At 38.6% G+C, this 16476-nt stretch overlaps 1 protein-coding gene across 6 annotated transcripts in view; it reads left to right on the forward strand.

Moving 5' to 3' along the window:
- Positions 1–8663: 8663 nt before the first annotated feature.
- The window catches only part of impg1b (interphotoreceptor matrix proteoglycan 1b), a 22712-nt gene continuing 14899 nt past the window's right edge, over positions 8664–16476 (forward strand). For 4 of the 6 annotated variants that reach the window (XR_004326937.1, XM_032500361.1, XM_032500366.1 and 1 more), the window contains exons 1-7: positions 8665–9907; positions 14136–14351; positions 15424–15590; positions 15723–15751; positions 16090–16124; positions 16239–16285; positions 16408–16476. The exon at positions 16408–16476 is cut by the window's right edge and continues 84 nt beyond it. Coding sequence is in view for 5 of the 6 variants with exons in the window: in XM_032500361.1 (XP_032356252.1) it covers positions 9841–9907; positions 14136–14351; positions 15424–15590; positions 15723–15751; positions 16090–16124; positions 16239–16285; positions 16408–16476 (630 nt within the window). In the remaining variant the exon portion in view is untranslated. Of the gene's footprint in view, positions 9908–14135; positions 14352–15423; positions 15591–15722; positions 15752–16089; positions 16125–16238; positions 16286–16407 lie in introns of all 6 variants that reach the window. The other 2 variants (XM_032500364.1, XM_032500362.1) reach the window with 1 other exon arrangement.

Below are 16476 nucleotides of genomic sequence, written 5' to 3' on the forward strand. Positions count from 1 at the left end.
GCGCCACCACACGCTTTCTCGAAACGAAACAATGCAGACAGCAACATAATATTCAATACATAACAACATCACAACATAATGCACAAGACAACACACAGTTCATGGGAGGGTGTGAGAAAACACAAGAAACCTGTATCCTGGATCCATTAAACAACTTGCCTTTAAAAATAAAAATCTGCCTGCCTCTATGGGAATTTAACATAGGGGTGTGTATACTTATGCCCCCTGCATATATATATACATATATATATATATATAGTATATCGACAAGAAATACCAATGGCGTTGACTGACAAAAATGCACGTGACCAAGATCAAAATTTAGTCCAAAGCTAATTTCTAACTTCAAGGCTCTCTGTGGATAATCAGTATGCTGCGATGTGGTGTACCTGTTCAGTAAGAGGTTACAGCATAGGGCACCCTTATTTTGGTGTTCTGACAGGTACGCATGTTATTTTACTTATCTGAACATTTCCATAAATGAGGAATAGCATGTTGGCCGTTTCACCATTTAGAATTTAAATGCAGTGAGAAAGCTGAACATCTTCAGTCAAAGCAAGATCTCTCTACTCTAAGTAAAGCCACATTGACATGATTAAAAATGTCTGATCCATTTAATCTCAAAGTCAACACACATACAGGCAAATGCCCACCTTAAAAAGACAAGAGCGGCGTTCTTAGATCTGGCACATGCCTCTACATTTTCTACTTTGACTGGTGTAAAAATATGAGGGCATCACATCAGTCAGGAGCCACGGCAACATCACAGTAATACACGTGTCAGCCTGTGGTGGATGTAGTTTTCACCGGTTTATATTTTACAGTGGATTTAGTCATGGTTTCCTTTATCAGGCAGCTCTGGGCTGTAAACAGGTGTGCATCCCTGATGATCTGTCAATTGACCTGACCCCATTCTCCACTAATCACCATTTTTATTCCCCTGCCATGTAGCATTGTTTCTCCCAATTCATCCCACTATTTTTCCATCTTCTCCTCCCTTCATGTCTGCCTCACTCTGCTTCCGCTCCATCATCATTACTTTTCTCCTCTGCAGCCTCCATCCCACCCCATCTCTATCACTGTCTCTTCAGCTCATGGGGAACATAATAAACAGGTTCCATTTCAAGGGGTACCAGGAGTACATGTCTCCGGTTGAAAATGTGATACGATTTTGAGGCCTAAAGTGAGTTTTTGACAGAACGTGTCATGTGTTATATAAGATGCACATGGATACATTTGTTGCGATTAGTGTTTAAGAGAAATCCACATTTGGAATTTGGCCAATATAATGAATTATTTCTCATTAGTTTGTTTTCACTGTGTTACAGATTTCTCTGCGGACAACTACTAAAGCTAAACAACTGATTGATATTTATCAAACCCTGCTGTGTGAATGTTAAGTGCATGTTTTTCTATGAAATCACAGCTGCTTGCTGTGATTTGTCCTTTTCTACGACTCAGTGAATTTATTGGAAAACACGGTTTACTACAACTGGGGTTTTATTTTAATTGGTAGGTAATTTGAGTTATTGGTACAGTAATTGCAAATGCAACAAAGGTCCACAGTTGGAATCCAGTGATTCTTTAAAAAGGGTCCCTGAAAGGTTTGCAGATTCATCGATTTAAATTACTATATCTTTTTTTTTTACAAAAGGCTTCATAGTTCAATGATTAATTACATTTTTATATCTAAATGAGGTCATATATGATGTTCTAATCTAACAAATTGTATATTATATTATACGCCATATATTATATTAAACTAAATCTGCAAATTATCACATTCACGCACCAAGAGTTAAACGCTTGTTTATAAAAAAATCATACTTGGAACGGTTTTGCTTCATTTTCTTTGTCAAACCATTTGCATCCAAACTGCTGTTTTAGTATTTCTGTGTTTTAATGTTTCTGTCTTTCATGTGTTCAGCTGAGTGACCTTGCAAGGAGCACAGAATGTATCCCTGAGGGCAGAGCGCATAATGTGGCCTGACCAGAGATAAGAAGAAAAGCTACTGATTGCATGAACCGAATAACTAACTTGACTCCTAACACCTTTAAAAAGCCACTCTTGGGAACACTCTTCAGTCATTTTCTGTATTTACGTCCAGAGACCTCCTCTCCACCACAGCTTCAAATGTCTACTGTTTGCAGCCAATAACAGAACCAGCCTTCCTGATCAGTTTGTTAAGTCTGCTGCTGCCCCAGCAGATGGTGGAGGAGGACAGAACGCTGGACACAACAGACTGGTAGAACATCATTAACATTCAGGTGATTCTTACCAGTCCACTCCATAAAGTTGTCGACCAGCACTCTCTGCTCTCCCTCCTGTCCATCCCTTACACCCAACAACTGCAGAGTCATCAGAAAACATCTGTAAGTGACACGACTGAGTTGTACTGGAAGACTGTGGCGTATAAGATTAACAGGAAAAGAGACAGCACAGTCCCCTGTGGAGTCCCCGTACCACTCACCACCACATCAGACAGAACACGCTCTAGACGGACAAACTGTGGTCTGTCTGTCAGGTAGTCAGTGATCCAGGAAACTGTGGACGCACCGACACTCATCAGCTGCAGCATCTCACCTAGTAGCAATGGCTGTAGGGTGTTGAAGGCACTGGAGAAATCAAAAAATGTGATTCTCACAGCCTATGGCCTCAGGTATGCCTCTCTAACACCTTCATCACATGGCATGTGAGAGCTACTGGGTGGCAGTCCTTCAGGCCAAATGGTGTCAACTTACCAACTTTCTAAAAAAGGCAAGCAATGTTAAAAGAGAGGACTGATGTATTTCATATTGCACACACACTCATATGTGCATCATTAACCACCACATTTCCATAAGCAATGTATGGTATTATGAGAAAATAATAAATGGTAAAATCAAAAGCAAAATAGTAAAATGCATTGCTTCAGGTCCCTTGCAACTTCATCTTTTCAGCATGTACTTTTCTGAGTTTTACTTCACATAATCCCACCACTGAACATGATTTATTCAAACGGAAATAATTGATTTCCCCATATTCCTAAAATATGTCCTTTATAGAGTGTTTAGTGGGTCATGAGTTTTGAGCAAAAGTAGCTTTGGAAATAAGAGGTTTATTTCTGAATGAGTTATTTGTGTGTCTGCAGAGCCTGAACTCTAGCCTGGCCCTACCAGACTCTTTCATTTGTACAGAGGGTCTGGCCTCTTTCCACTGACAAGTGTTTACTTCGTTGAAGGAGGGTACTCTGTGGAAGTTTTAAGCTATTGGATCTGCCCAGAGCTACTCTGGATCTGCCATAACCAACCACTTACTTTTGTCTGTAACGTCATCTTAGAATTGCTCCGTTAGACACACAGAGTGAGCTGGAAAATCTAACTTTTCCCGAATTCCATGGGCAAGAGGACCACAACATTATGGCCACCAACAAAAATCAGCAAAGATTGTTCTTGCTCGGGCTTTAACTTCTGGATATTTGGCAGCGTTGCCACAACGAATGGCTTCACTCGCCAGGCTACCTGAACTCCTCACTAACTTTCAAACAGTCACTGTGTGGTTTGGATAGTTCAACATGCTGCCTTCTGTTGGTGTTATTTTTTTTCCAAAGTCAGCACAAAATTATGAATTAGTAGAAATGAAACCCTCTGTGACACATCAATACTCAATATTTGTAGAGTACCACTGATTTGGCAGGCTTATGGTTACAGGAACAATCTCTTACGGTGGTGGTCCATTTGTCAATGCGACACTTCAGTCGCTTTTTCACTCTATTCGTATGGGTTACATCAAGTAACTTCAATGTACACGCAAAGCATTCTGGGAAGGTAGTGCTGCACTTGAAAAAATGTGGCGCGTCAAAAAGCTGGCCAATGCCCATCTTTACAAAGAACGTGACGCAATTATCCAGTAGAAGCAGATGAAAATCTTTCAAACTGACCTCTGTCAATCTGAAGTGAAGACAGATTCAGCAACTTTATGGCCTATTTCTCGCTTAAAATGTTTTCAGAAACATGTTTCAGTGAACTATTTTGGTAAAGTGTGACACTGCATTGCGTCCGAGCCGCCATGACAGTGGTTTGAAATTCTCGAGCAGCCAGACCCACGTAACATGTTTGTCCAATCAGCTGCAAGTCAGGGGCGTGGAGAATCAACCAGGGATGTATAATGTCGCGACAATACGCCTCAGTCGTGTCGCAAAAATGGATCAGCACTGTTAGCATTAGCAGGGCTGTAGCCTGGATTTATCATTTATCAAGTTGAACCAATTCACTATAAACTGCTTAATTATTTTGATTTTTCAAATTACATTTATTCACTGCAAAAATGAAGATCTAACTGCTGTGCTTTATGGGACTGGTATTGAACCTGAGTACTGACTGAAATGCATCTGCAGCCGGTCTCTAAGATTCTAAGCCTTTTTTACTTAATCTTTGATCAAATATTTCCTGATTAAACCTAGAAACATAACTTCATTTTATTCAAGCAAAGCTTTTTTTGTTTGGATGCATTGAGACGTTTCTTGATTGGAAAAGAAACTGTCAAAACATGCTTCTATTCCCCAAAGTATCATATAGGCGCTAATAGAAGTGTTACTTTTATTTATTTTTTATTGGTTTTAACAGAAATCAAATCAAATTTAGGTATATTAAGTCTGAACATAGACTGGAATCAGACTGTTGCAAATGTGAAAGTATTTATTCGTGACATCTAAAATCCCTCCAGGTCATGAAACAATCTAATTTCCAGACAAAACAAAGAGGACATGACAACAGTGTCACGTAGAAAGAATGTCTCAGCCCCCACATTTAAGATATGTTACTGCCACTTGCTGTACATCCTGATATACACACAGCAGTCAGTAGCCCATGTGTCTACATAAGTGTTAACAGGGTCAAAGGCATCACAAGTTCAGCGGCAACTATTTATTACTACTACACTTATTAACAGATCTTCATCACAGATTATGGACGACTAAGAACATCCTCACGTATGAACTCCAGTACCAGGTCACAGAGTTGAAGTTGGCACAGGCACTTAGACTTCACACTGGCACTTTCACTGCTGCAGGTCTAGTAGAGTGGATCACATCGATAATCAGCCCAGAGAGGATTTTCCCAAAGAAGAGCACTACGACAAACAGGACTCTAATATTAGACACACTGTAGCCCTGAGGCATTGGTCTTTCTCAGTTCTCCAAGGGAAGGCTGAAAGCTGGAACCTCACTGAAAATGACTATCAGAAGTTTTTAATGTTACTTTGAGGTGTAGGCTACATCTTATAAAATCTTTACACTTACAAAATGTTCAATTAAAAAAAGAAAAGAAACTTTTTGGGTATTTAACGTAAACTAGTTATTTAATCACCTCCATACTGACTGTCTACTAATATTTATGGAATGTTGAACAAATTCAATACTTCCAATTAAGTGATTTAAAGGTGGTTCAACCACACCAAACAGCATGAGTTCCACAAGTGTCAAAAGTTGCAATGGCAGTTGTTGCTGCTATTTGATGTTGGCTTTGTAGAGCAGCTTAGATTTTTTTGTTATGGCCTATTGCTACTTGTAGATCACAACTACAAATGACCATAAACATGGTCACAACTGACATTCAGAGATTCATGCTTTTTTATTTTTCTTGTAGGCCTGCACCATTAATTACAAAAGCAACAAAGTCCCCACTTGCTAGCAGCCAAATAAAGTGTGGCTTTGGTTGGTTGGTAGGTAGGTAGGTAGGTAGGTAGATACATAAACATAAATACATACATAAATACATACAATAAAACACAATCAACAATTTAATCAATGGCTGGATATACTATGGACAGTCAATGCTCACATGCACACTTGTGTATGATACAACATGGTAAAATTGGACTTGTTGCAGAGGTAACATGGCTCCCCAAAACTGACAGCCATACAAACGCTTAAATGCTAGCAGAGCATATCTTGCATAGACAAGCAATAGGATTCATAATGCAGAATTGAGCTATTACAACAATTGAAAATAACATGTATTTTCCCAGTGGCATCATAATGTGTGAAACTGTAGCTACGTTTTCATCACTTGTCAATTGAATTATCTGAAGTTTGTTAAAAAAACTAATGCGAACAAAGCCGGTGAAAGTGTGTTTCCCTCCAATGGCTTTAAAGCAAATAAAAATGATGTGTATTGACGTCACATGCAGTTTTGCAGTCAAATTATCATATCCAATTGATTTGAGAATTGATTTTCATGGTTTTTCCATTCATTTTCCAACTAAGTTAAATGAAAACAAAAATCATCCTTGTCAGACCACACCTGCAGAGAATGGACAGATTGAAGTAACCTTAAAAGAAAAAATATTGATCATAAACTTGCATGTGATGTCGAGTCATATAGATAGGCCTATCAGTCGGTCAATGTAGCTAAGGTGCATTACAATATGGAACTTTGGAAAACACTGTTGATTGATCCACAATACTAAACAACGCATTAAACAATTCACACGTCACCTTAAAAGTTCAATGTGTAACTTTTGTAGTTGATCATTATCAAAATCTGTATTGCCCTTCATAAACTGAATATTGACCATCACAATCAATTTCAAGTATTCCTATTGGCCCAGGAAAAGAAAAAGGATGTTGAAAAAAGCAAAAGACCAGCTTTTTTAAGCGTGAAGGCTACAGTAGCTGTAATACGTAATCTAAATTGCGTGGTGCGAGAGAGAGGATTGCGATATATGATCTCAACGTTAGATGGGAGAAATTTCTACTACACACTGGACCTTTATTATAATAGACAAACAAACAATTTTATGTAGATAAATGAGTCCCTTGTTACTATGTAAAACCCTGTAGAGTCTTCCATGATACTGATCAGTATCTCGAAACAATGCATTGAACAATTCACATGTTGCTATTTGTTCAACAAACCGGAAGGTGCATTTGTTAAACTATAAAATGACCTAAAACCACATATATCCATGAAATTCAATCGAATTTCAGTGTTTCCATAAGGCATTTTTTATTTGATATCACTTTAAAAAAATCTCCAAACGGAAACATAGCTTGTGTGGGAAATGTGAAATAGCGCATTGTATCAAAAAGTGCATTCTGATTTTGCATTTTCCAAAGTAGTTGTCCACCAAAAAAAGGCCACTGCACAATGCATGCTGTAATAGCTGACGTTATGGATCATAGATGTAACAGCAGAGCTGTCTTGTTGGGCCAGACTGCCAGCCAGAGAAACCTAGGCTCTGTCCCTAATGAAATAACCAATTCTGACAGATGGCAAGTACCACTTCCCCTCAGTTGCATAATTTAAACTGACCACTCTAATTGGACCATGATTCAAGTCATCAGCCAAGGAGAAGGTCAAGCTTGTCTGAGCAAAATCCTGGTTAAGACTGACAAGGATTTGTTTTTCTTGGGAGAAATATCAAAGTGACTCATGAATATACAATGAATCTCAGAATACATTATTACCTACAAGACTCAGCTACACGATTAGGTTGCTTTTATGCATAAATGATGCTAAAATTCAACAATGATGTTGCATTAGTGTCAGTGTATTTCAGACTTAAACTTTATAATGATACTTGGGACGAATGTTAAATTTATTGTTTGTCCTGTACCCTGTCCTGTACCCTGAACCAACAGTTAAGCTAGACTGAGACCTGATATTTGACCCTGACCCTAATCCTAAAGGATTTGGGTTGATCACAAACTGGAATGGTTAGGTTTGACTACACAACATATGCAACATGTGCAAGACTGGACTTGGCATTCTAAACTTTGTTGATACATGTATACATTTATACAAGATACAAGTTAAATTTACATTTTCAGTTTAATTTACCTAGGGAGTTGAAGAATTTATAGTAAATTTTATGTTAAAAATGTCAACATGAAAAAGCAGTCCTTACAAATGTCAGTGTGGTTACTGGGGCTTCCTTCAGCATATAAATATATGTGGTGATAGTTTTGTTTTAGAATTTTCTATGTGACAACTATGTGACAGCCTGTACCTGTCTGATATTACCTAGTTAAAGTGTTGCAGTCCACGCTAGTAAAGAAGAGATAAAGGAAGTTGTTCTGACTACTTTTGTGAAATGTCATGGTATTTCATGCAACAAAATACTTAAATATTACATTGGGATCACCCCTTTCCATTTCAACTAAAATTTATGCTCAAATGAAATGTTTTCTCTTTTGTTTTGGATGACTTCATGACTGCAAAGTTAGAGCTACCAAGTGGAGTTTTTGACCACGAGTGGTGCTGTAGAACATTGATGTCATATGTTCTACTAACTTCAGAAGACACTAATTACCCTGACCTCTGACCTTTGACCAGCCATTGGAAAGTGGTAAGCAAAAAGTATTCCTCAGTAATCGACACAGTATCACAAATAAACATCACATATGACTATGTGAAATATAACCATATAATCTTGAATTCAGTGCATGTGTTGGCTGTCCGATTTCAAATAGCAGGGAATTTGTTAACATGTTCAACTTCTGCCTCTAAGTGGCCAAAAAACTGAATAATACTGCTTCAAAATTCTCTTTTCATTGAGCAACTATTGTTAGTTCAAAATCAGACTACTGTGTCAGAAAGCAGCCTGGATGGATTATGTTGCTCTTGAAAAAGCTTATTTACTGTTGTGTTGTTAATCCTTTTCACAAGTAGAGGCAAGGGTGGAGACTTAAAACATGGAGCCTTTCCCACCCTGATACACCATAACAGGAGAGGTCCCACAGGCTTCCTTCATCACAGCCATTACCTTCAGCACCCAATTCTGCAAAGAGAACAGAGGAACATAATCGTTGATGGAGACTTTCCTAATCCTGATTTCTTTCTTTTTTTTGGGAGCAATGCCAAAGTATCTTTGGATGGGACAAATATGGAATAAGTGAGCATCAAAAATACACCTCAAGAAGTGAGTTGGGTTCATTGGTTCCTCCATCTCACAGGTAACAGTGCAGATAAAAGAAGGAGGAGGATAAAACAGCATCAGCAACAGCCAACAGGGTCAAGGTTAGATGTGGACACTGTTCTTTACAGGAAGAAGAGAGGCCTGAACTTGCGCCAAGCAGCTAGAGAAGGAATGAGGCACATTGTTTGACTGGTAGCCGGGTGAACTGCACAGAACAAACCGGCAATCCTGACCTTACTTGGCACCCACAGTTGTTGGTCTGAGAGGCAGGAATTTGCTGTGGGCACCCAGGATAAATCTAAACTGAGAGAGAAAAGAAGAAGAGCTTGGCATTTAAACAGGGACATGTAGAGGCAGATAAGAACACACACAGAGTCTGGACGTCAGTGATCAACTTGGGGCAACTGCAGGGAGTAGTTATGTGGTCGAGGCTGCTTGGCAGATCCCCACGTTTGTTCAGCTGACAGATGAGGGTCCAGAAGGTGGCTAACAGGATGAGGCCAGGCGGCCACGTGGACTCGCAGGGATTACAAGCAGCAAGAAGAAGGTAAAGGGATTAGCCTTAAAACAGAGCCTGCTTTTTTAACCTCGTCACTGTTTGTCACACTGACAGCACAGAAGAAAACTCCTGAGCCAAACCACCGTCTCTCCTTCCTGTACCTCTCCTCCCTCCCTCTGCTCATCTACTCATGCAGCCACCTTGTTTGTCTACAGGGATCCAGCAGCATCCAAGAACTAAATTCTGCTGAAGAACTGAGCTGGAGAACAGACCTTTTGGTACATGCTAACAAGCTGAATACCTTGTCAGCACAGATGTGGACACTGTTGCACACTCTGCGACTGGACTCAAGATAAAAGAGATTGTTGCTTTTACTGTTGTTTGCAACAGTCTCTTTACAAATGACAACTTTGGACTTGAAAACTACATAAATTAACCCATCATGATTTTGAAGTCAGGACTATTCTTCACTTTGTGTCTGTTTACCCTCCAAGCAAGTCGAATCAAAGGTAAGATTCCTGTAGGAAGACTGGGATTCCTTGAGATTTGAGATTTTTCTTTCAATTTGTGCATTTCTGTTATGATTGGAGAAAGCAATGCTGTTTGTATTCACACAGACGTTTGCATTAGTGGCATCTATGCAAGTATTTTTATTTTAACAATCTAACTCTTTAAGGCTGCACTCTTAGCAAGTACAGATGTAATTCTGTATTTATGGCAGTAAGCCGCTAATGTATTTCTACACACACACACACACACGCACACACACACACACACGAAGAAAGAAGGACCCAACTTTGTCAAATGAAAAAGGTCACTGTTCATTCAAAATTTTTTAGGTAATGACAAATTATTATTTGATGTGAAGACCTTCCTGCAGGTTTTCTATCAATGAGGTTCTACTGTATGATGGGGCACTTAAAGAGTTGGTGATCTATTTCAAGGGCAACAAGGTTATTCTTTTTGAAGATCTCTTTTGTCCAACAACGTAATGTTAGCTCATTCTCAAACTGATTTTTTTTGCGAGCATGCAAGCCACTTTTAAGGTTATGAATATTCACTATGAATTATACGGGCAGAGACATATAATAGATGTTCACTAAGAAAGATAGCATCAGTTCACAAGTGATAACATTTGTGTCTGCACTGGTTGTCTTGTTTAGTGTGATGTGCTTGGGTGAGCTTATTATCCTGAAATAAACAAAAGCCATTCTGTTCCCAGTGTCGCAGGATGCTAATCTTTTCTGGCTTGTAATTCTGCTGTGAGGCCTTTTTGCAGCTACACTGGGCATGTAGACCTACTCAAACACTCCCTCCTCTCACTCAGGCCCTCGTGTCTCTGCATGTGCAAGTCAAGCTTCAAGCTTACCGGATTTCAAAAAACAAATTTAAAATTCCTTTCTTGTGTGACTATAATTGAAACACACATGATTTAGCAAAATTTCAGGCCACCCTGATCTGCTGAAATGTTTGCAAGTGGAGGGTTTGTCAGATAAATGGGTCTGCCTGACAGACACCAAACTGGGGGTCATTTGCCCATAAAGCTAAAGGCTGCAACATCAATGGCCACACATTCTTTGCATGTTCTTGGTGTCGGGCCAAATTTGGATTTGAGGAAAACAACATTCTTCATTGTAGAGGTTATTATTTAGATGTACTGCAGTGATTAACAGTGTACTGTATCTATACAACAACCACCACAAGTCTCTGTCAATCTCAATGAAACAGAACATTTTAAGCTTCACACAAGGCAATTTGTTTGTATGTTAGCATTCCCAGCTACTCAATCTTTTTTCTCCCCCAACTAAATCTTAACACATTTTCAAGTTGAATGATAACACAATGTGTGAGGGGTGCAGTGGTGTTTTAGCGTTGAAATAGTTAATACTATAACATGTAACATCTCAAAACAAATACAATGGCACACACAAACTCAGAGAGAACACATCTCTGTAAAACTAGTTATTAAAATTCCGACATGTCCATTACATAATTATGATTTTTAATATACTTGTTATTATTGCCATAACTAATGGTTCCTTTCATTACTGGTAAAAATTTCATCAAAAAATAGTATAAGGAGCCAATCACAATTTTCCATAGCTCAAGGTGATTTTTACATTTTATTGTTTTAAAATTCAGAACATCAGTACATCAAAAGGTTTTACCGGTAGTTAACAAAGATATAAAACATTAAGAAAGAAGAAATCTTTCAAATCAGTTTTGCAAATATTCTAATGATTACCTAATTGATTAATCAACTAAGCTTACCATTGCTATCATTTCGTTACTCTACAATCAATATAATCAGAAGGATTTAAATAATTAAATATTTGTATTCATGTTTTATATCATCATTTATGATGCAGGGCTCATCTGCTGCATTACATTGGCTTGATATTGTGTAACACGCAAATGCAAATTCTCATACTTGCAGCATGTTCTTGCTTGACACTCTCCGGACTCGGTGTTCTCCTACTTGTGGTGCAGTGTTCACCATGCTGGATGTAACTTAACGGCTGTCGTGGCGATGCGGTATTAATGCTCAAAGATTTCCCTCTTTTTGTTCATCTTCACAAAAGACATCATTTCCAGCTAAAAGTTGTGTGTGATGCCAGTATAATAGAAATTATATTATTTACATTCACTCTTTACTTTTCTGTTGTCATTATGTTCCCTAATCCAAAGGAGGCACAGTCTATTATTTGGGTCCGACGACCTCCAGCCTGTGTTTTGGGGCTTAGAAATCCTGGCTTACTGTCTTAGAAAGAGGTTTGCCACCTGGCATGACAATGAGTCTCTTTCTTCTAAAATAGCTTCATTCAATGGGGTGGCTGAGTTCGGGAGTGTTGACTGGCACGCTGGCTTGTGTAATGGTGTGGAATTACCTTCTTGTATTTACTGCGGCTGCATGAGCTTGTTTTTTTTACTGAGGTGAAGTTTTCCTCATAATGTGTGCAGCATTTCAGTGATATTATTTGTGGAAATAGTCCTGTCTGTTATGGCTTAAATGTTTTTGTGCGGTTGGATTGTTTTTGTTAGCCACTAAAATTAGCTGGGTATCCACCTGTACCTTATTTTAATCTCATTGAGGTTTGCTTTGCACGCACATCCTTTTTCAACTGTAATCCTCATGCGTGCAGTTCTGCACATTCACACCTGGATGCTGCCTAGCACCACTTCATCCTTAAACTTTTGGCCACTGAGCAGCTTCAGTGATGCAACTTGGGTCAAGTTACCCGAGGGCATCTCAGCAACTGCTTCTTAGGTAGAAGAGAGTGTTACTCATTTGCTTTCTCTACACATCGGTGCACTTTCCAAGGATTCACAATGAAACCTTTCCAGTCACAAACCAGCTCCTCAAAGCTCTAGGACCTGAAAGAGATACAAAATACACAGGATTTGTTTCCGCTATTTTGTCCCTAAATAGACTTTCAGGGAGTCTCTATGTATAATATACTTTTCACTGCAAAGTCAGATGTTATTTATAGGCAGCAACAGATGAAGCAGCAGTTAACTTACAGTAAGAGGGCTGGACAGATGCCATATGGTAACTTGTTGGATTAAGTGGCTGTCAAATTAAATACTCCTCCTCAGTGGTATTTGGTGTTAACGGCCTGATTCTTGTATACACACTACAAGACTAAGAAAAGGAAGATTTTCCAAGGGAACTTCAGAGATGTAGTATTGCACTTCCGTGCAACCTGATAGCGTGTTTCATTATACACCCAATGCCCATGTCTCCACAACCAAATTCACAAGAAAAGCTTTCTGTCAATATTTAAAAAGTTTCAAGCCCAATAGAGCGCAGTATGATTCCGGAAGTAAAAATCCCTTTCATATGTTCTAAATCAGGATTTGGATTATTAGCAATAATGTTGTAACCATCAAATATAGACTTACTATGAGCTGTGAGACTGTGAAATGAGTTTTTCGGTCCCCTGAATTTGTATGATATCAACCTTGTTTTTTTTATTATAAACATGTTTTATTTGTGATGCCATGGAGAAGTACAACACAGTTTTGAGCTGGAGCTCACTGTTACAATGGAAATGTTTACCAAACCTGAAAACGACTAGTGAGCTGCTACTCCCGACCTCCTCAATCCTTTTCTTTCACTTTCTAATTTGTTTCTTACACACAATCAAATGTCTTATGGTCATGATTAATCCCATTGGTTGGTTAGGTTACAGGCTTAAAAGTCTTTATGTAAGCATTTTTTTAATGTGAGTAAATGAAGAGACAATTTGAAAATGTGTCCGGTCATTGTTGAGCTCTATATGAGCTACCGGTAACCCTGATGGCATCACTGTGACATCATCAGGGTTGTTGCTGTTTTCACAGGAGGACAATGTGACAGTTCAACTGATCTTAGTGTGTGAAATTGGTTCAGTTCCCCTTTTTCAAAATTACCCCTTTGCTTTGCTTGTCATAAAGCAAACTGAGTTTTGTTGCAAGGAAATACTATTTGTGGTTTTGCTTTCATCCATAAGGGTAAAGGCTACATGTTTTAAATGAATATCCATGTCATTAAGATTATTATGATATATAAGCAATTTTTGTGTTTGCGTCATGCATAATTTTCCACTTACTCACACTTACATGATAGTCAAAACAATTTCAGCTACTGTCTCTATCATGAAGTGCTCACATGTTTTATGTTTACTTGAACACCGAATACTGTACAAATGATTATATTTCTTCCTGAACTTACAACTTCACTGACTGCTCTTGCAGACCTTCATGACCACGGTTTTTCTGGACTCAGGGATGTAAAGTACAGACACTTTCTAGAAGCCTCCAGACCTATCAGACACACCACAAATGTCAGAGCGGAGCAGGACGGACATCGGACAAAGAGGTCGGCGCTGCTCACCACGGGGGTCAAGGTGTGTCCCCAGGAGACAATGAAAACAGTCATCAGCAGCCATCGGGCCTATTACAAACTCAGAGGTAAACTGTGGACATTGATGTGAGCTCATGTAATTGTGAATTAACTTTTTGAAGTTTAACTTCATGCATAATTACGACCTTTAGTAAAATGATAAGCCTTTTCTTAAACATTGACTCTGTGTCAAAAGATTAAGCACTTAATCAAACAGGTGTATGGTTCTCTTAATCTTATCAATTGATGTACATACACATACTGTACATGAATCTCAAAATAGATGTTTGTTATTTGTCTTGAGTGTTTAGAGCCTGGTGACATTGACATGATGTCACTGAATGATGCACTAAAGCTCTTTCAGGGAGGCACATACTGAAGCACTTAATATAATAAACCTTATATGCAAATATTCTTTGTTCAAGAGGGATGAATTGTGGATCATTTAAGATGCAAAGATTGCTACCTTGGCTTTTACAATGTCATTGTATTACAAATTGTTCCACAACAGCTGCTGTGGCGTATGATTTTAAAATATGGCAGATTAATTTGGTGTATTGGATGTAATCGCACTGCTCCAGAAATGAATTTGTCAGAGAATAGATTTCCCACAGGCATCAAGATATTAAACAATGTGGAGCTTGTTTCCCCACAAACAGGCAGATAAAACGTACTGTGGCTTCAGGGGATATTTGTACTCATGATTTTAATATTTTCATGAATGTTATTGACAAGCAAAGCCCTAAATTTACAGTTTGACATTTACTGAGACAGGCATTCCTACCTTTTTGTGCTGTCCCAATTATATCACATTAAATATATTTTGTTATTTATTGTAGCATTATGCCATTCTAGACTGTTATGTGCTGCATATTCATGTGTGAAGCTGCCAGCAAATGTTTCTCTGAGGGGAAAACAATCTTATTGCTTAATCACTAAATCAAACTCGCCACATGCAGAGATGCCAAGATCAATACCAGCAATCCGTTTTATCTTCAGACATTTGAGTTCTCCATGCTTTTTTCATCCTGTCTGCCCTTGTTGCAAATATATGTAATGCTAGGTCTAAACATCCTTTATATGCTTTTTAACACATGATGTATTTTATAACATCCACAAAATAACATGACATCTTTTCAGTTTGTCAGGAAGCAATCTGGGAAGCATTTCGGATCTTCTTGGACAGAGTCCCAAACTCAGAGGAGTACAGAGCCTGGCTTTACACCTGCCAGCATGAAAACCTCTGCATGGACGACCTGGCCCAGAACTTCAGCAGCTCTCAGGAGCATCTGGACCTGGTGGCCATAGTGAGTCCAGCACCCGAACACAACTGAAATACCCTCACCAGTCCACTTGGCAATGTGTTCATACTGCAAGGCAGTTTTCTCATCAGTCTACAGTGTAAATCTGTGGTAGTTAATCTTGTTTTCTATTTCCAGAGAGTAGCTGAGCAAGCTGAAATTGAAGGGTATGTGCAAACCTTCTTAAATTTTGTATCAGATGTAAGTTACCTGTTTTGTTTGACCTTTTAACCAAAATATGTGTATAGGACAAATGTTTTGTTGGTTTTTAACAGTGCAAAGTGTTTTCATTTTTGAAGAGGCAATGAAAGCATTAGAGGCACCTCTGCTCAAAATGTTAAAAGAATGTATGAACCAACCTTTGCCACCCCAAACAAAAAAAAAGAATTTTGGGGATATTAGGCAAAAATAAATGTTGGATTCTTGACCATCTTAAGAATTAAGTAAAGCAAATATTCATTGCTGTCTCACTAAATTTGTAACAAAAACATTATTTTATTTTCAGAGTTATCACTGGAACCACTGAGTCAGGAAGGGATTGTGAGTCGACGCAACAATACTGTTCAATGAAAGCAATTTAATTACTTTAAAAACTCTCAATACATTTTCATAAAAACATCATAAATTAACAAGTGAGTTGCTGTTTTGTCTCAGGCACGTGGACACCGGCACCTTTTCTGCTACCAACTGAGGCTGACGTGGTAAGTTAACCCATAACGTTTTAGAAGCGCATGTTAATGTTTTGAATACATAACAATCCAAGCACACACAAAATCTGGTAGCACTAGTCTAACAACAATGTCATTTGGCTTTTCCTTGCCAGATCCCAGAAGACCCCAACATGATCAAAGAGAACTATGAGGAGTATATTGTTGAGTTTAGAGTCACCATC

Source organism: Etheostoma spectabile, chromosome 20, assembly GCF_008692095.1.
Source record: "Etheostoma spectabile isolate EspeVRDwgs_2016 chromosome 20, UIUC_Espe_1.0, whole genome shotgun sequence".
Classification (NCBI taxonomy): Eukaryota; Metazoa; Chordata; class Actinopteri; order Perciformes; family Percidae; genus Etheostoma; species Etheostoma spectabile.